This window comes from Apodemus sylvaticus, chromosome 6, assembly GCF_947179515.1.
Source record: "Apodemus sylvaticus chromosome 6, mApoSyl1.1, whole genome shotgun sequence".
Lineage (NCBI taxonomy): Eukaryota > Metazoa > Chordata > Mammalia > Rodentia > Muridae > Apodemus > Apodemus sylvaticus.
The window spans coordinates 116,051,061-116,065,487 of NC_067477.1; the positions used below are offsets into that span (position 1 = coordinate 116,051,061).

A 14,427-nucleotide genomic window follows, 5' to 3' on the forward strand; every position below is an offset into this window, starting at 1 on the left:
ACCCTGTCTCAACAATAACAAAAAAAAATTCAAAATAACAAACAAACAAAAAAGAATGACATAATTATCCTCTCTGGGAATGACAGTTAATCTGGTCGAATTACCTAAATTCAGATTTCCCGAGTTATCCCTGGGGAAGTTGTTTTTATTTTCCAGATCTTGAGCCCAATCTAGGAGAACCCACCGACTGTAGTCACCAGGTGTCCGCCCTCTTCCATAGCTGCAGTCTTTTCCTTTTCCTTGTCTCTCATGACACTGACATTTTTAGAAATCTAGGAAAATCTCTTTTTGAATGTACCTCATATTTCTGAATGTACCTCACATATCCAGAATGTGCAAATTTTCTCTTGTTGTCTTTTCCTCGTGTTCAGGTTTAAGGTTTTTATTTCTTTTGGAGGAGACTAGCATGTCACACCAGGAGTCACCTGGCATGTGTGTCTCTTCCTTGGTAAGGCCACGGGGGCACAGTGGTGGTGCTGTCTGCTGTCTCTCCACGTCCTGTCACCCAGCTGTCCTTACCCAGTGTTTCTGCGTGTGCTGCTGATTTCCGCTTCACTCAGTTTTTCCCACTGAGACTCTCAACTGGTGATTTTCTATTTCTAGCCCTCTTCCTCTTATACATCGATTAACCGGTGTTCTTTTCTAAGGAGTTCTGATTCACTCCCCACCCAAATGGTATTTGGTTAATGTCATTATGGACACATGAATTTTCTTTTGTTGTTAAATATTTAGGTTTTTTTTTTTTTTTGAGACAGGGTTTCTATGTAGCCTAACTGGACTAGAACTATTATAAATCCCAGCCTGGCCTTGAACTCATAACCCTCCTACCTCAGCCTCCAGAATACTGGGATTACAGACATCCTCAACTGTGTATGTCTTAGATGTATTATAATGTATTTTTAAATTTTTATTTCATCTTATTTTATTTTTTATATGTCTGCATGTGTGTGCCTGCTTGTCTGAATGTACACCATGCGTGTGCAGTGCTGTGGGGCAGAGGAGGGCACTGGATCTCCTGGAACTGAAGTTCCAGGTGATTGTGACCCTCCCAGTGTGGGTGCTGGGAATCCAGCTCAGAGCGAGAGGCAGAGGCAGGAGCTCTTCACACCCAGCCCTCTCTCCAGCCCCTCATCACTAACTCTTTATTATGCCCCTCTGCTCTCCCCCTCATCTGCCAACCTTTTTTTGAGAGACAGGATTTCTCTGTGTCATCCTGGCTGCTCTGGAATTCACTTTGTAGACCAGGCTGGTCTCACAACATGTGCAGCTTCCCCTAATATATTCTCTCTCTCTCTCTCTCTCTCTCTCTCTCTCTCTGTCTGTCTGTCTCTGTCTCTCTCTCTCTGTCTCTTCCTCTTTTTCTCCCCTCCCTCTCCGACCTCTCTCTCAGCTAACATTTTTTCCTTTTTTATTGAATATATTCATTTACATTTCAAATGCTAAAACCTTTCCCAGTCCCCCCCCAAAAAACCCTCAACCCCTCCTCCCACCCCCTGCCTCCAAGTATACCCCTCCATCTGACCCACTTCCACCTTCCCTCCCCCCTCGATTTCCCTTCGTTGGGGCATCTATTGAGCCTTCACAGGATCAAGGACCTCACCTCCCACTGATAACCAACATGGCATTCCTCTGCCACATTTTTGGCTGGAACCATGTGTACCTCTTGGTTGATGGTTTGGTCCCTAGGAGTCCTGGGACGTCTGGGTGGCTGACATCATTGTTCTTCCCATGGGACTGCAAACCCCTTCAGTTCCTCTGGACCATCCTTCAGGTCCTCCATTGGGGACCCCATGCCCAGTCCAATGGTTGGCTGCTAGCATCTGCCTCTGTATCTGTAAGGCTCTGGCAGGGCCCCTCCAGACACAACCGTAACAGGCTCCTTTTGGTATGTATTTCTTGTCATCCATAATAGTGTAGGGGTTTGGTGACTGCCTATCAGATGAATCCCCAGGTAGGGCAGTCTCTGGGTGGCCTTTCCTTCAGTCTCTGCTCCATGCTTCATCTCCATTATTGGTCCTGTGAGTATTTTGCTCCCTTTCTCAGAGGAACCAAAGCACCCCCACTTCAGTCCTCCTTCTTCTTGAGCTTCCTGTGGTCTGTGAATTGTAACTTGTTTATTTTGAGCGTTTGGGCTAACATCCACTTATCAGTGAGTGCATACCATGTGTGTTCTTTTGTGATAGCATTACCTCACTCAGGATGACACTTTCTAGTTCCATCCACTGGTTTTGTGTGTAGGTCCTTGATCCACTTGGACTTCTTTGTACCAGGAGATAAGAATGGGTCGATTTGCATTTTTCTACATGCTGACCTCCAATTGATCCAGCACCATTTGTTAAAAATGATGTCTTTTTTTCACTGGATGTTTTTAGTGCCTTTGTTAAATATCAAGTGACTGTAGGTGTGTGGGTTCTTTTCTGGGTCTTCAGTTCTATTCCATTGATCTTCCTAACTGTCTCTGTACCAATACCATACAGTTTTTTTCCACTATTGCTCTGTAGTAGAGCTTGAGGTCAGGGATGGTGATTCCCCCAGGAGATCTTTTGTTGTGGAGAATAGTTTTTGCTATCCTGGGTTTTTTTGTTATTCCAGATGATTTTGAGAATTGCTCTTTCTAGGTCTATGAAGAATTGAGTTGGAATTTTGATGGGGATTGCATTGAATCTGTAGATTGCTTTTGGCAAGATGGCTATTTTTACTGTATTAATCCTGACAATCCATGAGCATGGGAAATCTTTCCATCTTCTGAGGTCTTCTTCGATTTCTTTCTTCAGAGGCTTGACATTCTTGTCATAAAGATCTTTCACTTGTTTGGTTAGAGTCACACCAAGGTAATATTATTGTGGCTATTGTGAAGGGTGTCATTTCCATAATTTCTTTCTCAGCTTGTTTAACCTTTGAGTATAGGAAGGCTACTGATTTGTTTGAGCTAATTTTATATCCAGCCACTTTGCTGAAGTTGTTTAACAGCTTTAGGAGTTCTATGGTGGAAGTCTTGGGGTCACTTAAGTATATGATCATACCATCTGCAAATAGGGATATTTTGACTTCTTCCTTTCCAATTTGTATACCTTTGACCTCCTTTTGTTGTGTGATTGCTCTGGCTAGGACTTCAAGTACTATATTGAATAGATAGGGAGAGAGTGGGCAGCCTTGTCTGGTCCCTGATTTTAGGGGGATTGCTTCAAGTTTCTCTCCATTTAGTTTGATGTTGGCTACTGGTTTGCAGTATATTGCTTTCACTATGTTTAGGTATGTGTCTTGATTCCTGATCTCTTGAAGACTTTTATCATGAAGGGATGCTGGATTTTGTCAAAATCCTTTTCAGTATCTAATGAAATGACCATGTGGTTTTTTTCCTTGAGTTTGTTTATGTAGTGGATTACATTGATGGATTGCTATCAATTGAACCATTCCTGCATCCCTGGGATGCCTACTTGATTGTGGTGAATTATCTGTTTGATGCATTTCTTGGATTCAGTTGGCCAGAATTTTGTTGAGTATTTTTGCTTCGATGTTCATAAAGGGGTTTGGTCTGAAGTTCTCTTTCCTTGTTTGGTCTTTGTTTGCTTTAGGTGTCAGCGTTATTGTGGCCTCATAGAATGAGTTGGGTAGTGTTCCTTGAGTTTCTATTTTGTGAAATAGTTTGAAGAGTATTGGTATTAGCTCTTCTTTGAAGATCTGATAGAATTCCCCACTAAACCCATTTGGTCCTGGGCTTTTTTTTTTTTTTTTTTTTTTTTTTTTTAAATTTTTTTGATGGGAGACTGTTAACAACTGCTTCTATTTCCTCAGGACTTGTGAAACTATTTAGATGGTATATCTGATCCTGTTTTAATGTTGGCACCTAATATGTATCTAGAAAGTTGTCCATTTTGTCCAGATTTTCCAATAAGCTCTTATAGTAGGATCTGATGATTTTTTGAATATCCACAGTTTCTGTTGTTATGTCTCCCTTTTCATTTCTGATTTTATTAATTTGGGTAGTGCCTCTGTGCTCTCTGGTTCTTCTGGCTAAGGGTTTATCTATCTTGTTGATTTTCTCAAAGAACCAGCTCCTGATTTTGTTGATTTTTTGTATAGTTCTTTTCATTTCTATTTGATTGATTTTGGCCCTGAGTTTGATTATTTCTTTCCCTCTACTCCTCTTGGGTGTATTTGCTTCTTTTTGTTCTAGAGATTTCAGGTGCATTGTCAAGTTGTTAGTGTATGCTCTCTCCATTTTCTTTTTGGAGGCACTCAGAGCTATGAGTTTTCTTCTTAGCACTGCTTTCATTGTGTCCCATAAGTTTTGGTATGATGTGTTTTCATGTTCATTACATTCTAAAAAGTCTTTAATTTCTTTCTTTATTTCTTCCTTGACCAAGCTATCATTGAGAAGAGCATTGTTCAAAGTCCAGGTGTATGTATGTTTTCCATTGTTTTTGTTTGAACTTAAGACCAGCCTCAGGCCATGGTGATCTGATAAGGTGCGTGGAATAATTTCAATATTTTGTATCTGTTGAGGCCTTTTTTGTGACCTATTATATGGTCAGTTTTGGAGAAGATACCATGAGGTGCTGAGAAGAAGGTACATTCTTTTGCTTTAGGATGGAATGTTCTATAAATATCTGTTAGATCCATTTGGTCCATAACTTCAGTTAGTTTCATTGTGTCTCTGTTTAGTTCTTGTTTCCATGATTTGTCCATTGTTGAGAGTGGGGTGTTGAAGTTTCTCACTATTAGTGTGTGGGATGCAATGTGTGCTTTGAGCTTTAGTAAGGTTTCTTTTATGAATGTGGGTGCATTCGGGGCATAGATGCTTAGAATTGAGAGTTCATCTTGGTAGATTTTGCCTTTGATAAGTATGAAGTGTCCCTCCTTATCTTTTTTGACAACTCTAGGTTGAAAGTCAATTTTATATGATATAAGAATGGCCACTTCCACTTGTTTCTTGGGACCATTTGCTTGGAAAATTGTTTTCCAACCTTTGACTCTGAAGTAGTGACTGCCTTTGTCACTGAGGTGGGTTTCTTGCATGCAACAAAATGTTGGGTCCTGTTTACATATCCAGTCTGTTAGTCTATGTCTTTTTATTGGGAGAATTGAGACCATTGATGTCAAGAGATATTAAGGAAAAGTGATTGTTGCTTACTGTTATCCTCTTTGTTAAAGGTGAAATTCTGTTTGTGTGGCTATTTTCTTTTGGGTTTGTTGAAAGGAGATTATTTTACTGCTTTTTCTAGGGTGTGGTTTCCTGCCATGTGTTGGTATTTTCCACCCATTATCCTTTGTAGAGCTGGATTTGTGGAAAGATATTGTGTAAATTTCCCTTTGTCATGGAATGTTTTGTTTTCTCTGTCTATGGTAATTGAGAGTTTTGCTGGGTATAGTAGTCTGGGCTGACATTTATGTTCTCTTAGGGTCTGTATGTCATCTGTCCAGGATCTTCTAGCTTTCATAGTTTCTGGTGAGAAGTCTGGTGTAATTCTGATAGGTCTGCCTTTATATGTTACTTGACCTTTTTCCCTTACTGCTTTTTAATATTCTTTCTTTGTTTAGTGCATTTGGTGTTTTGATTATTATGTGTTGGGAGGTATTTCTGTTCTGGTCCAGTTTGTTTGGAGTTCTGAAGGCTTCTTGTATGTTCATGGGCATCACTTTCTATAGGTTAGGGAAATTTTCTACTATAATTTTGTTAAAGATATTTACTGACCCTTTAAGTTGGAAATTCTCACTCTCTTCTATTGTGTCTTCTCATCGTGCCCTGGATTTCCTGGATGTTTTGGGTTACAAGCTTTTTGCATTTTGCATTTTCTTTGACTTTTGAGTCAATGTTTTCTATGGAATCTTCAGCATCCGAGATTTTTTCTTCTAGCTCTTGTATTTTGTTGTTGATGCTTGCATCTATAACTCCTGAATTCTTTCCAAGGTTTTCTATCTCCAGAGATGTCTCATTTTGTGATTTCTTTATTGTTTCTACTTCCATTTTTAGATCCTGGATAGTTTTGTTCAGTTCCTTCACTTGATTGTTTGTGTTTTCCTGAAATTCTTTAAGGGATTTTTTTTTCTTTTTTGTTTCCTCTTTAAGGACTTCTACCTGTTGACCCATGTTCTCCTGTATTTCTTTAAGGGAGCTATCTATGTTCTTCTTGAAGTCCTCTATCAGCATCATGAGATGCGATTTTTAAATCCAGCTCTTGCTTTTCTGATGTGATGGTGTATCCAGGATTTGCTGTTGTGGGAGCACTGGGTTCTGATGGTGCCATGTTGCCTTGGTTTCTGTTGGTCTTGATCTTGCATTTGCCTTTAGCCATCTAGTTATCTCTGGTGTTAGCTGGTCTTGCTGTCTCTGACTGTGGCTTCTCTGTCCTGCAAGCCTGTGTATCTGGACTCTTGGGATTCCTATTCTCCCTGCATATGGCTGGTTCTCAAATGTCTTGCGTGCTGCTGCTTCTTGAATGGCCTGTGTGCTGCTGGTTCTCTAGAAATATCTGGACATGTGGCCTTCCCTGTGGCATAACTGGCAGGTGGTCTACCACAGCAGAAGGAAAGGGGCAGGCAGTGGTGGAGGGGGTAGAAGGAACTTAGCTAACATTTTTTAAAATTCTTCCCTTATATATTGCATCCCAACCTCAGTTTCCCCTCCCCCTTCTCTGCTCAGTTCCTCTCCCCCTTCTCCAGATCCATCCTCTTCTCTTTCCCTTAAGAAAAAGGCAGTTGTCCCAGGGATATGATGCAAACAGCAAATCGGTTACAATAAGACCTGGCACATCCCCTCTTATTAAAACGGGAGAAGGCAACTCAGTACAAGGAAAAGCTTTAAGAGCAGGCAGGAGTCAGAGACAGCCCTGCCCCCAATGGATGGAGATGAATACTCTCTCTCTCTCTTTGGTTTTTTGGATTTGGTTTTTTCGAGACAGGGTTTCTCTGTGTAGCCCTGGCTGTCCTGGAACTCACTCCATAGACCAGGCTGGCCTCAAACTCAGAAATCCGCCTACCCCTGCCTCCCAGAGTGCTGGGATTACAGGCGTGCACCACCACTGCCCAGCTCATTTGCTTATTTTTAACATTTTGCTCTTGCCAATGGCGATGTGTATGCATGCATCCATGTGTTTCTTTGAGGTGAATACCTAGAAATGTTAGCTCCATTGTCACAGTGCAGTGCCAACGTCACTCTGTTAGATGCTGTACAGTTTTCTTTCTCACAGCTGCAGTTTAGAGACTGCTGGCTCCATGCTGCCTCCCAGAGACTTTTTCTTTTTCATTGTAAATTCAAAACAATTCTTTATCCTTCAGTTTTTGGCAGGTGTTAATTCACTTTAAAGGGTATAAAATTGCAACATTGTACATATCCAGTCCAATTCAAACAAAACTTACTAAGATCAAGCATTTCAAAAACATTTAGGCCCTAATGACAAATACTCCCCTAGCAGACAAAGATGTCTGTTAAAGCCCTTAAGATTGCTGGAAAATTGATAATTCTCACATTTTTTGTAATAACTTTAAAGTCCTAAAATGTTTAACTACATTAAACATATTCAAATGTTTAAATTAATAACATATTGATAATAATATGAGACTGTATCTATTGATTTTTCTCTTAAGTGTGTCTCTGTTAATATGTGAGGGAAGTAAAGGGTTTTTTTTTTTCCTTTTTTTAAAATTTAATTCTTTTTACCTTATTCACTTTACATCCCCTCACCGGCCCCCTCCCGGTCACCCCCTCCTACAATCCTCCCTCCTCCCCTTCTCCTCTGATCAGATGGCCTCCCAGAGACTTTTGTCTAGCTTCTGGATTTTGTCACCTTGATCAGTGAGACCTTCAATTCCTGTGTAATCCTCACGTATGTTACAGTATATATCGACATTTTATAACAGATACAGGCTGGGAGGCTGCTCAGTAGCGGTGCATTTGCCGTGTGCGCGAAGGCCTGGGAGCTATTCCACTGCTTCAAAATGTCGATACACACTGTTATAAAGTTATCAGTGTTCTATTTTTTCACATATGTTGTAAATATTTTCTTTTGGCTTTAATCTACAAAAAAGTCTGCGTTAATTTGTGTGAGGTTGAATTTGTTAAGTCTTTGTTACCATTCGGGTCTTGAAGCATAGAAAGCTCCCTACACCCACGCTGATATGGTACCTGTGGTTTCTTTTTGTGTATCTTAGGAACTTTGTTTACTCTTGCGTATGCAGTAAGGCATGAACCCATTTGTATTTTCCCAAGCAACTATCTAATTTCCTTATTTAATTTACTATTGCTATGACTAAGGCAACTTAAAAAAGACAGCATTCAATTGGAGGCCTGTTTACAGATTCAGAGGGTGAGTCCATGACCGTCATAGTACGGAATGTGGCAACAGGCAGACTAGCATGGTGTTAGACCAGGAGCTGAGAGATTACATGTTGAAACAACCATGAAACAGAGAGAGTTCACTGGGAATGGTGTCGGCATTTGAAACCTCAAAGCCCACCCCACTCCCAGTGACACATCTCCCACAAGGCCACACCTCCTAATCCTTCCTAAATAGTTCCACATTCAGATATATGAGTCTATGGGGGTCATTTTCTCCAAACAACCACAACAACTGTCTCAGTTTAATTTGTAAGTCTAGCTTGAGTGACTTAGGATGATGTTACATGTGCCATAACTCGAGTTCTGTGTGCACTGGTTCATAATGATACAGTGAGTTTGCGTGTATTTTTGTAATGAGAGAAATATTCTGTTTTGCTCTTCCTTCCTTCCTTCCTTCCTTCCTTCCTTCCTTCCTTCCTTTCTTTCTTTCTTTCTTTCTTTCTTTCTTTCTTTCTTTCTTTCTTTCTTTCTTTCTTTCTTTCTTTCTTTCTTTCTTTCTTTCTTTCCTTTTTTCTTTCTCTTCTTTTTTTAAACACAAGTTTGTAGCTTTGGCTGTTTTGGATTTTTCTCTGGAAACCAGGCTAGCCTTGAACTCAGAAATCTGCCCACTTCTGCCTCTCAAATGCTGGGATTAAAGGTGTGTGCCACTGCCCCCTGGCATATCCTGGATCTTCTGTTTAGTTCCAGTGGTCTGTCCTTTGATGTGCTATTGCCATGAGCTTAATTATAGCGAGGAGTGGTTAGAGGCCCACTCCTCCATTAAATATTAAGGACTTTCCTAGCTATAATTGCAGATTTATTTTTCTATCTGAACTTTAAATTCAATCATGTAAACTTTAACTTTGTTAGTGATACTTATGGGATAAATGTCTAATAATATAACACAGATTTAATTGGCTTCTTTCCTATAGGCGGTGTGAAAAATGCATATAGCATCAGTCTCAGTTAGGGTTTCTTTTTATTTTTCAGATTTATTTATTTTATTTTTATGTATATGAGTACACTGTAGCTGTACAGATGGTTGTGAGCCTTCATGTGTTGCTTGGAATTGAATTTAGGACCTCTGCTTGCTCTAGTTGGCCATGCTTGCGCCAGTCAAAGATATATTTATTATTATAAATAAGTACACTGTAGCTGTCTTCAGACACACCAGAAGAGGGCATCAGATCTTGTTACAGATGGTGGAGAGCCACCATGTTGTTCCTGGGATTGAACTCAGCACCTTTGGAAGAGCAGTCAGTACTTTTAGCCACTGAACCATCTCTTAGTTAGGGTTTCTATTGATGTGATAAAATACCATAATCATAGCAGCACCAGAGAGAAGTGTTTATCACATCTCACAACTCACAAGTCAAACTCCATCAGTGAGGGACATCAGGGCAGGCACTAAAGCAGAAGCCATGGAGAATGCAGGTCACCGGCTTGCTCTCCATGGCCTGCAAAGTTAGATTTCTACTATGCCCCAGATCTTCCTGCTCAGGGATGGCACTTGACGCAGGAGGGGCCTTTCATGTCAATCATTAGTCATGAACTTGCCCCACAGACATGCCTACAGTCAATCTGATGCAAACAGTTCCTCAACTGGCACTGCCTTTTCCCAGATGACAGAGAACTGACCATTCCGATTGTTCTCTTACTCAGCGTCCCTGTCATGTACTTGTTAAATGTTTCAGTAAAGGGCCAGTGAGAGGGCTCAGTGGGTAGTAACACTTGCTGCATAAGCTGGAAACGGAGTTCAATCCCTGCCATCCATGTAATGTTGATGACAATGATAATAATGATAATAATAATAGACTTAGTATATCTGGGTGTGTTGCTGCATACTTATAATCCCAGCACTTGGGAGGCTGAGACCAGACTGGACCACCCAGTGTCTGTGTCTCAAAAAGCAACAGGGTGGGGAGGTAAAATGGCTCAGTGAGTAAAGGTGCTTGCCCCCAAATCTGATGACGATCTGAGTTCGATCCCTAGGATAGGTCCCTAAGTGGTGGAAGGAGAGACTGAACTCCCATTGGGTGTCCTCTGACTTCCATAGGTGTTCTGTGTCACACAGATAAACACAATATAAAGAAAATCTTTTAAGATGGACAAAAAGCTTCTAGCATACACTCTCCCAAGGGTTTTTATAACAATTTCATGCTGTCAGAATGACTGAGACTCTGGAATAGAATTAGGCACCACCTCTGCCTTCAGAGTGACTAGTAGATAAGTACCCAGTAATTTCCTCCTCCCACATCATAGGATCTATGAATCCCCCAAGGGTCAAATAAAAATTTGGGGGCTAGAAAGATGCCCTAGCAGAGATGAGCACTTCTTGCTCTTCCAGAAGACCCAGGTTTAATTGGCAACATCCACTTGGCAGATAACAACTGTCAGTAACCCCAACTCCAAATAATATGATACCCTATTTCTGGCCCCCAAGTTCACAACATGCATCTGGTACAAAGATGCATACATGTTGAAAACACAATTACTTGCTTTAAAAAGTAAAGTAGAATGTTAAACCTGAAAATGTCTAGGAGAAAGACCAAGTCTATGACTGTCTAATTAAAGCAAGAATTATTAAATACTGGCCAGGATGAACGAATCCAGCTCTGTCCATACACGGGGTTTCCCAGAGGCATCACTGAGTTACATTAATCGGGCACTTATAAAGGCCAAACCCACATGGCTGTGTACATCCTGCCTTCATCCAATCAGGGGCAAGCACACATTCTGATGTACTTCCTGCCTACGTACCTGCCACCTACCTGAGATCAAACACATCCTGCGCAGTTAAGGCAAGCACCCCTGTTTACTGAAGTGAAAACAGGTGGCTTGTTATCTTACAAGAACACCCCCAGCATTTCAGGAATAATCTGACCTTGGACAACTGGGGCTTTCAGGCTAAGTTTAGCCATCACAGAATAGAAAAAAAAGTAAAAAAGATTGTTGAAGCCTGGTCTCATCAAATGAATGATCTGTATTTTGGTGTCTGATTTCCTACCTCGGGTGGCTCTCTCATCGTTTCTTTCATAGCCTCTAACTTCGGGTGCTCCCGTGTGTTTGCATTTTAGAAGTTCCAGCGTGAGTTAAGCACCAAGTGGGTGTTGAATACAGTGAGTACTGGGGCCCACGTGCTGCTGGGGAAGATCCTACAGAACCACATGCTGGACCTCCGCATCGCCAACTCCAAACTCTTCTGGAGGGCACTGGCCATGTTGCAGGTCAGAGCATGATGGGAGGCCCCAAACCTAGATGGCCACAGAAAGTATTTTTGCAAAGTCGGGGAGGGTTGTAGGCCAAGGGCTATTTTTTCTGTCTTTCTCGGGCATAACCTCTGGTCTGCATGTGTTCACACACAGGTACATTGAGGGCATCCCTGCAGGTGTCATATAGGGAAGTGAACCATGGGAACTGATAAGAATGAAAACACAGTGTAGATTGACATTATCAATCTGGATCAGACTTCAGGGAGTCTAATGCCAAGTGGTTTATTGTGGATGTGTTTAAAACACAGTACAGTTTCATAAAAGGTTTCCAGGCAACAACCAATCCAATCAGTCCAATTCCAGGTGCACAATAAACCTTAAGGTGTGACTACGTAGAAACTCTTTTACAAAGTACTTGTGACCATGAAGCTAGGTTCTATAGCCAAAGGGCCTAGTGTGGTCTCTGAGCACAGAGGTCAATAGGCCATGGGCATGTGACATCTTCCCTAAGGATGGTAATTTTCTAGGGAGGGAAGAGTCTGAGATAAACATTCTGGGGAACTTGGGTGAGGTCTCTCTCTGTCTCAGGAGGTCTGTAAGGGAGGTCGACCTCCACAGACAGCAAAGGGTCTGTTGTTAACAAAATCCACTTTCAGCTTTCTGGATGGAATGCACGTATTTGATCTTTATCTCCTTCACTGAGGAGATAAAGACTGTGACTACACAGGTTTTCTCTGTGTAGTCACAGTCCCTGGTGACTTGGGGAGTGCCTGGAGGAGGGCTTCTATTGGCTTGTCTTGGGGCACGTGCACAACCTTGAATCAATCACTGTCCTCCAGGGGAAAGGGTGCTCTGCCCACCTGCTTTGTGTACTGTCTTGTCGACTTTGGGGTGGGATGGGAGACTGGCTTGATTATATCTTATGGCCCCCAGAACAGAGACTAACAGTTATCCAGGGGGAAAGAACAGGGCTAATGCCAGAGACGGGTAAGAATGGCTGCTGACCAGAGAGCATGGTGGATGGCCTGGAAGGTTGCTCTCCTTGATCACTGACCTGTGGGATTGTTGGGACTCAGTTCTAAATCTCACCAATTTTGCATTCATTATGGGCAGGTGATGGTTACCGCACCAACTCCTTTAACCCAGTGTTTCTTTATGCCTCGTGATTTGAGGACTGCCAGAAGCAACAGATTCTCCAGAGTGTCTTCAGCCACCCTTCAGCATTACGGCCCCCACTCTCTCTTCCTTCTCCTGGGACAGTATTCTCAGTTCTCCTAGGCATCTACTCTGACGCTGACCTCATTGCTTCTTCCACAGAGGTTCTCAGGACAGTCCAAGACTCGCTGCATTGAGAGCCTTCTTCAAGCGATCCATTTTCCTCAACCGCTGTCAGATGATGTCCGTGCTGCCCCCATCTCCTGCCATGTCCAAGTTGCACACGAGAAGGAAAAGGTACCCTTCCCCGGCTGGCTGTTCAACACTTTCTGAGGATCTTATGCATCTTCGGAACTTAGTGTGACACCACGTTTACAAAGCTCAGAAATACCCTGCTGCTTGGCGCTCCCATTTGGAAGGGTGGGTGGATGTGGTAGGGGCCGGGTGAGGAGGTACAACTGTGACAGAAGCTACAGAAGCAAAAGATACCAGCAAGGGGTCTTCTGTTGTGCCTTGGAGGGGCATCAAGAAAGAGCAAGAGACAAGCTCTTTGCACGGGAGTTTTCCAACTTCGGTGGCGGTTTTTCTCTTCTCATGACCCCACCTCGTCCTAGTCCGGATAACAACCATCTATACTTGCTTCCAACCTAACTCCTGTGCCCAGTTCTCGAGCCACTCCAGGGTTCTTCCTCACGTGTCCGTACCTTTTCTTCAGCTCTCTCTGCTCCTTCCCACAGGTGATCCCCACAGCCTTGCTGTGCCTCCTACTCAGGTGCTCCATCACTGAGGCTAAGGATCGCCTGGCTGCAGCTTCTTCAGTCTGTGAGGTTGTTAGGAGCGCCCTCTCTGGGCCGGGTCAGAAGCGCCATACACAAGCCTTTGGAGACCCTACAGCCCATGGTCCCCTGAATTGATGTTTCTGCGACCATGGATGACTCTCAGTCGAGTTCTGAGAGGACTTGTGTCAGCAATACACATTGTGGGACAACTCAGTTTCGGGTGGGTGTGGCACTAACAGTCCAGAATTGGGGAAGAGTCCTGTTCTCAGCCCGATCATTTCCATTTTTACTGCCATCTTCTGATCTCAGGAATAAAAGTGTCTTGTTTTGGAACCCAACCTTGCAAAAAAATCAGTAATAAGACTCACTACACACAAACAAGGGGAGCATGGGCTTCAGGTATTCCCAGCTAGAGAGAAGCTGTGTTCCAGATGTCATTCCAGAGAGAAAGACAATGCCAATTAGACAAGATCCATGGGGACTAGGATGAATGCCACATCCACTCAGAGACACGTCAGCAGGAACGTTGGCTACATCTTCTCTCCGTGTTTGCAAGAAAGAGTATAAGGAATTCTGGGGGCTATGGGGAAGCCTTTGGTGGTAGAGCCCAACAAATACTAGAATGTTGTCAGCACTGTTTTAGACTGAATCTGTCACAGGTTTTAGTAAATCAAAGGGACCCAGATTCATCCCAGGTCCAGTCTTCAGGAGTCTGCAGCCAAGGATCTCACTGTTGAGATCTGGCTCCCCCTTGTGGCAGAGACATAGCCAGTTAATAGATGTCCCCAAGAGCTCCCCAGTGGAGAGAGTTCTGGGAACTTTTAGTGGCTAGAGAGTTATTTTGGGATGTGACAGGGGAGGTCAAGTATCAAGGAGAGTTGTGGAACAAAGGAGGTTAAAGTGTGGCGACAAAGAAAATCTGAGAATGTTTTCCTTCAGGCTTACAGTGGTTATGCAGAGTGAA

The 14,427-nt window shown here is 42.6% G+C and overlaps 1 protein-coding gene across 1 annotated transcript in view; it reads left to right on the forward strand.

The window, feature by feature from the left end:
- Gckr (glucokinase regulator) overlaps nucleotides 1-13,598 on the forward strand; it is a 30,200-nt gene extending 16,602 nt beyond the window's left edge. Inside the window, exons 17-19 of the mRNA XM_052184785.1 lie at nucleotides 11,395-11,544; nucleotides 12,847-12,981; nucleotides 13,422-13,598. Coding sequence (XP_052040745.1) covers nucleotides 11,395-11,544; nucleotides 12,847-12,981; nucleotides 13,422-13,598 — 462 coding nt within the window. The remainder of the gene's footprint in view (nucleotides 1-11,394; nucleotides 11,545-12,846; nucleotides 12,982-13,421) is intronic.
- The last annotated feature ends 829 nt before the right edge of the window (nucleotides 13,599-14,427 follow it).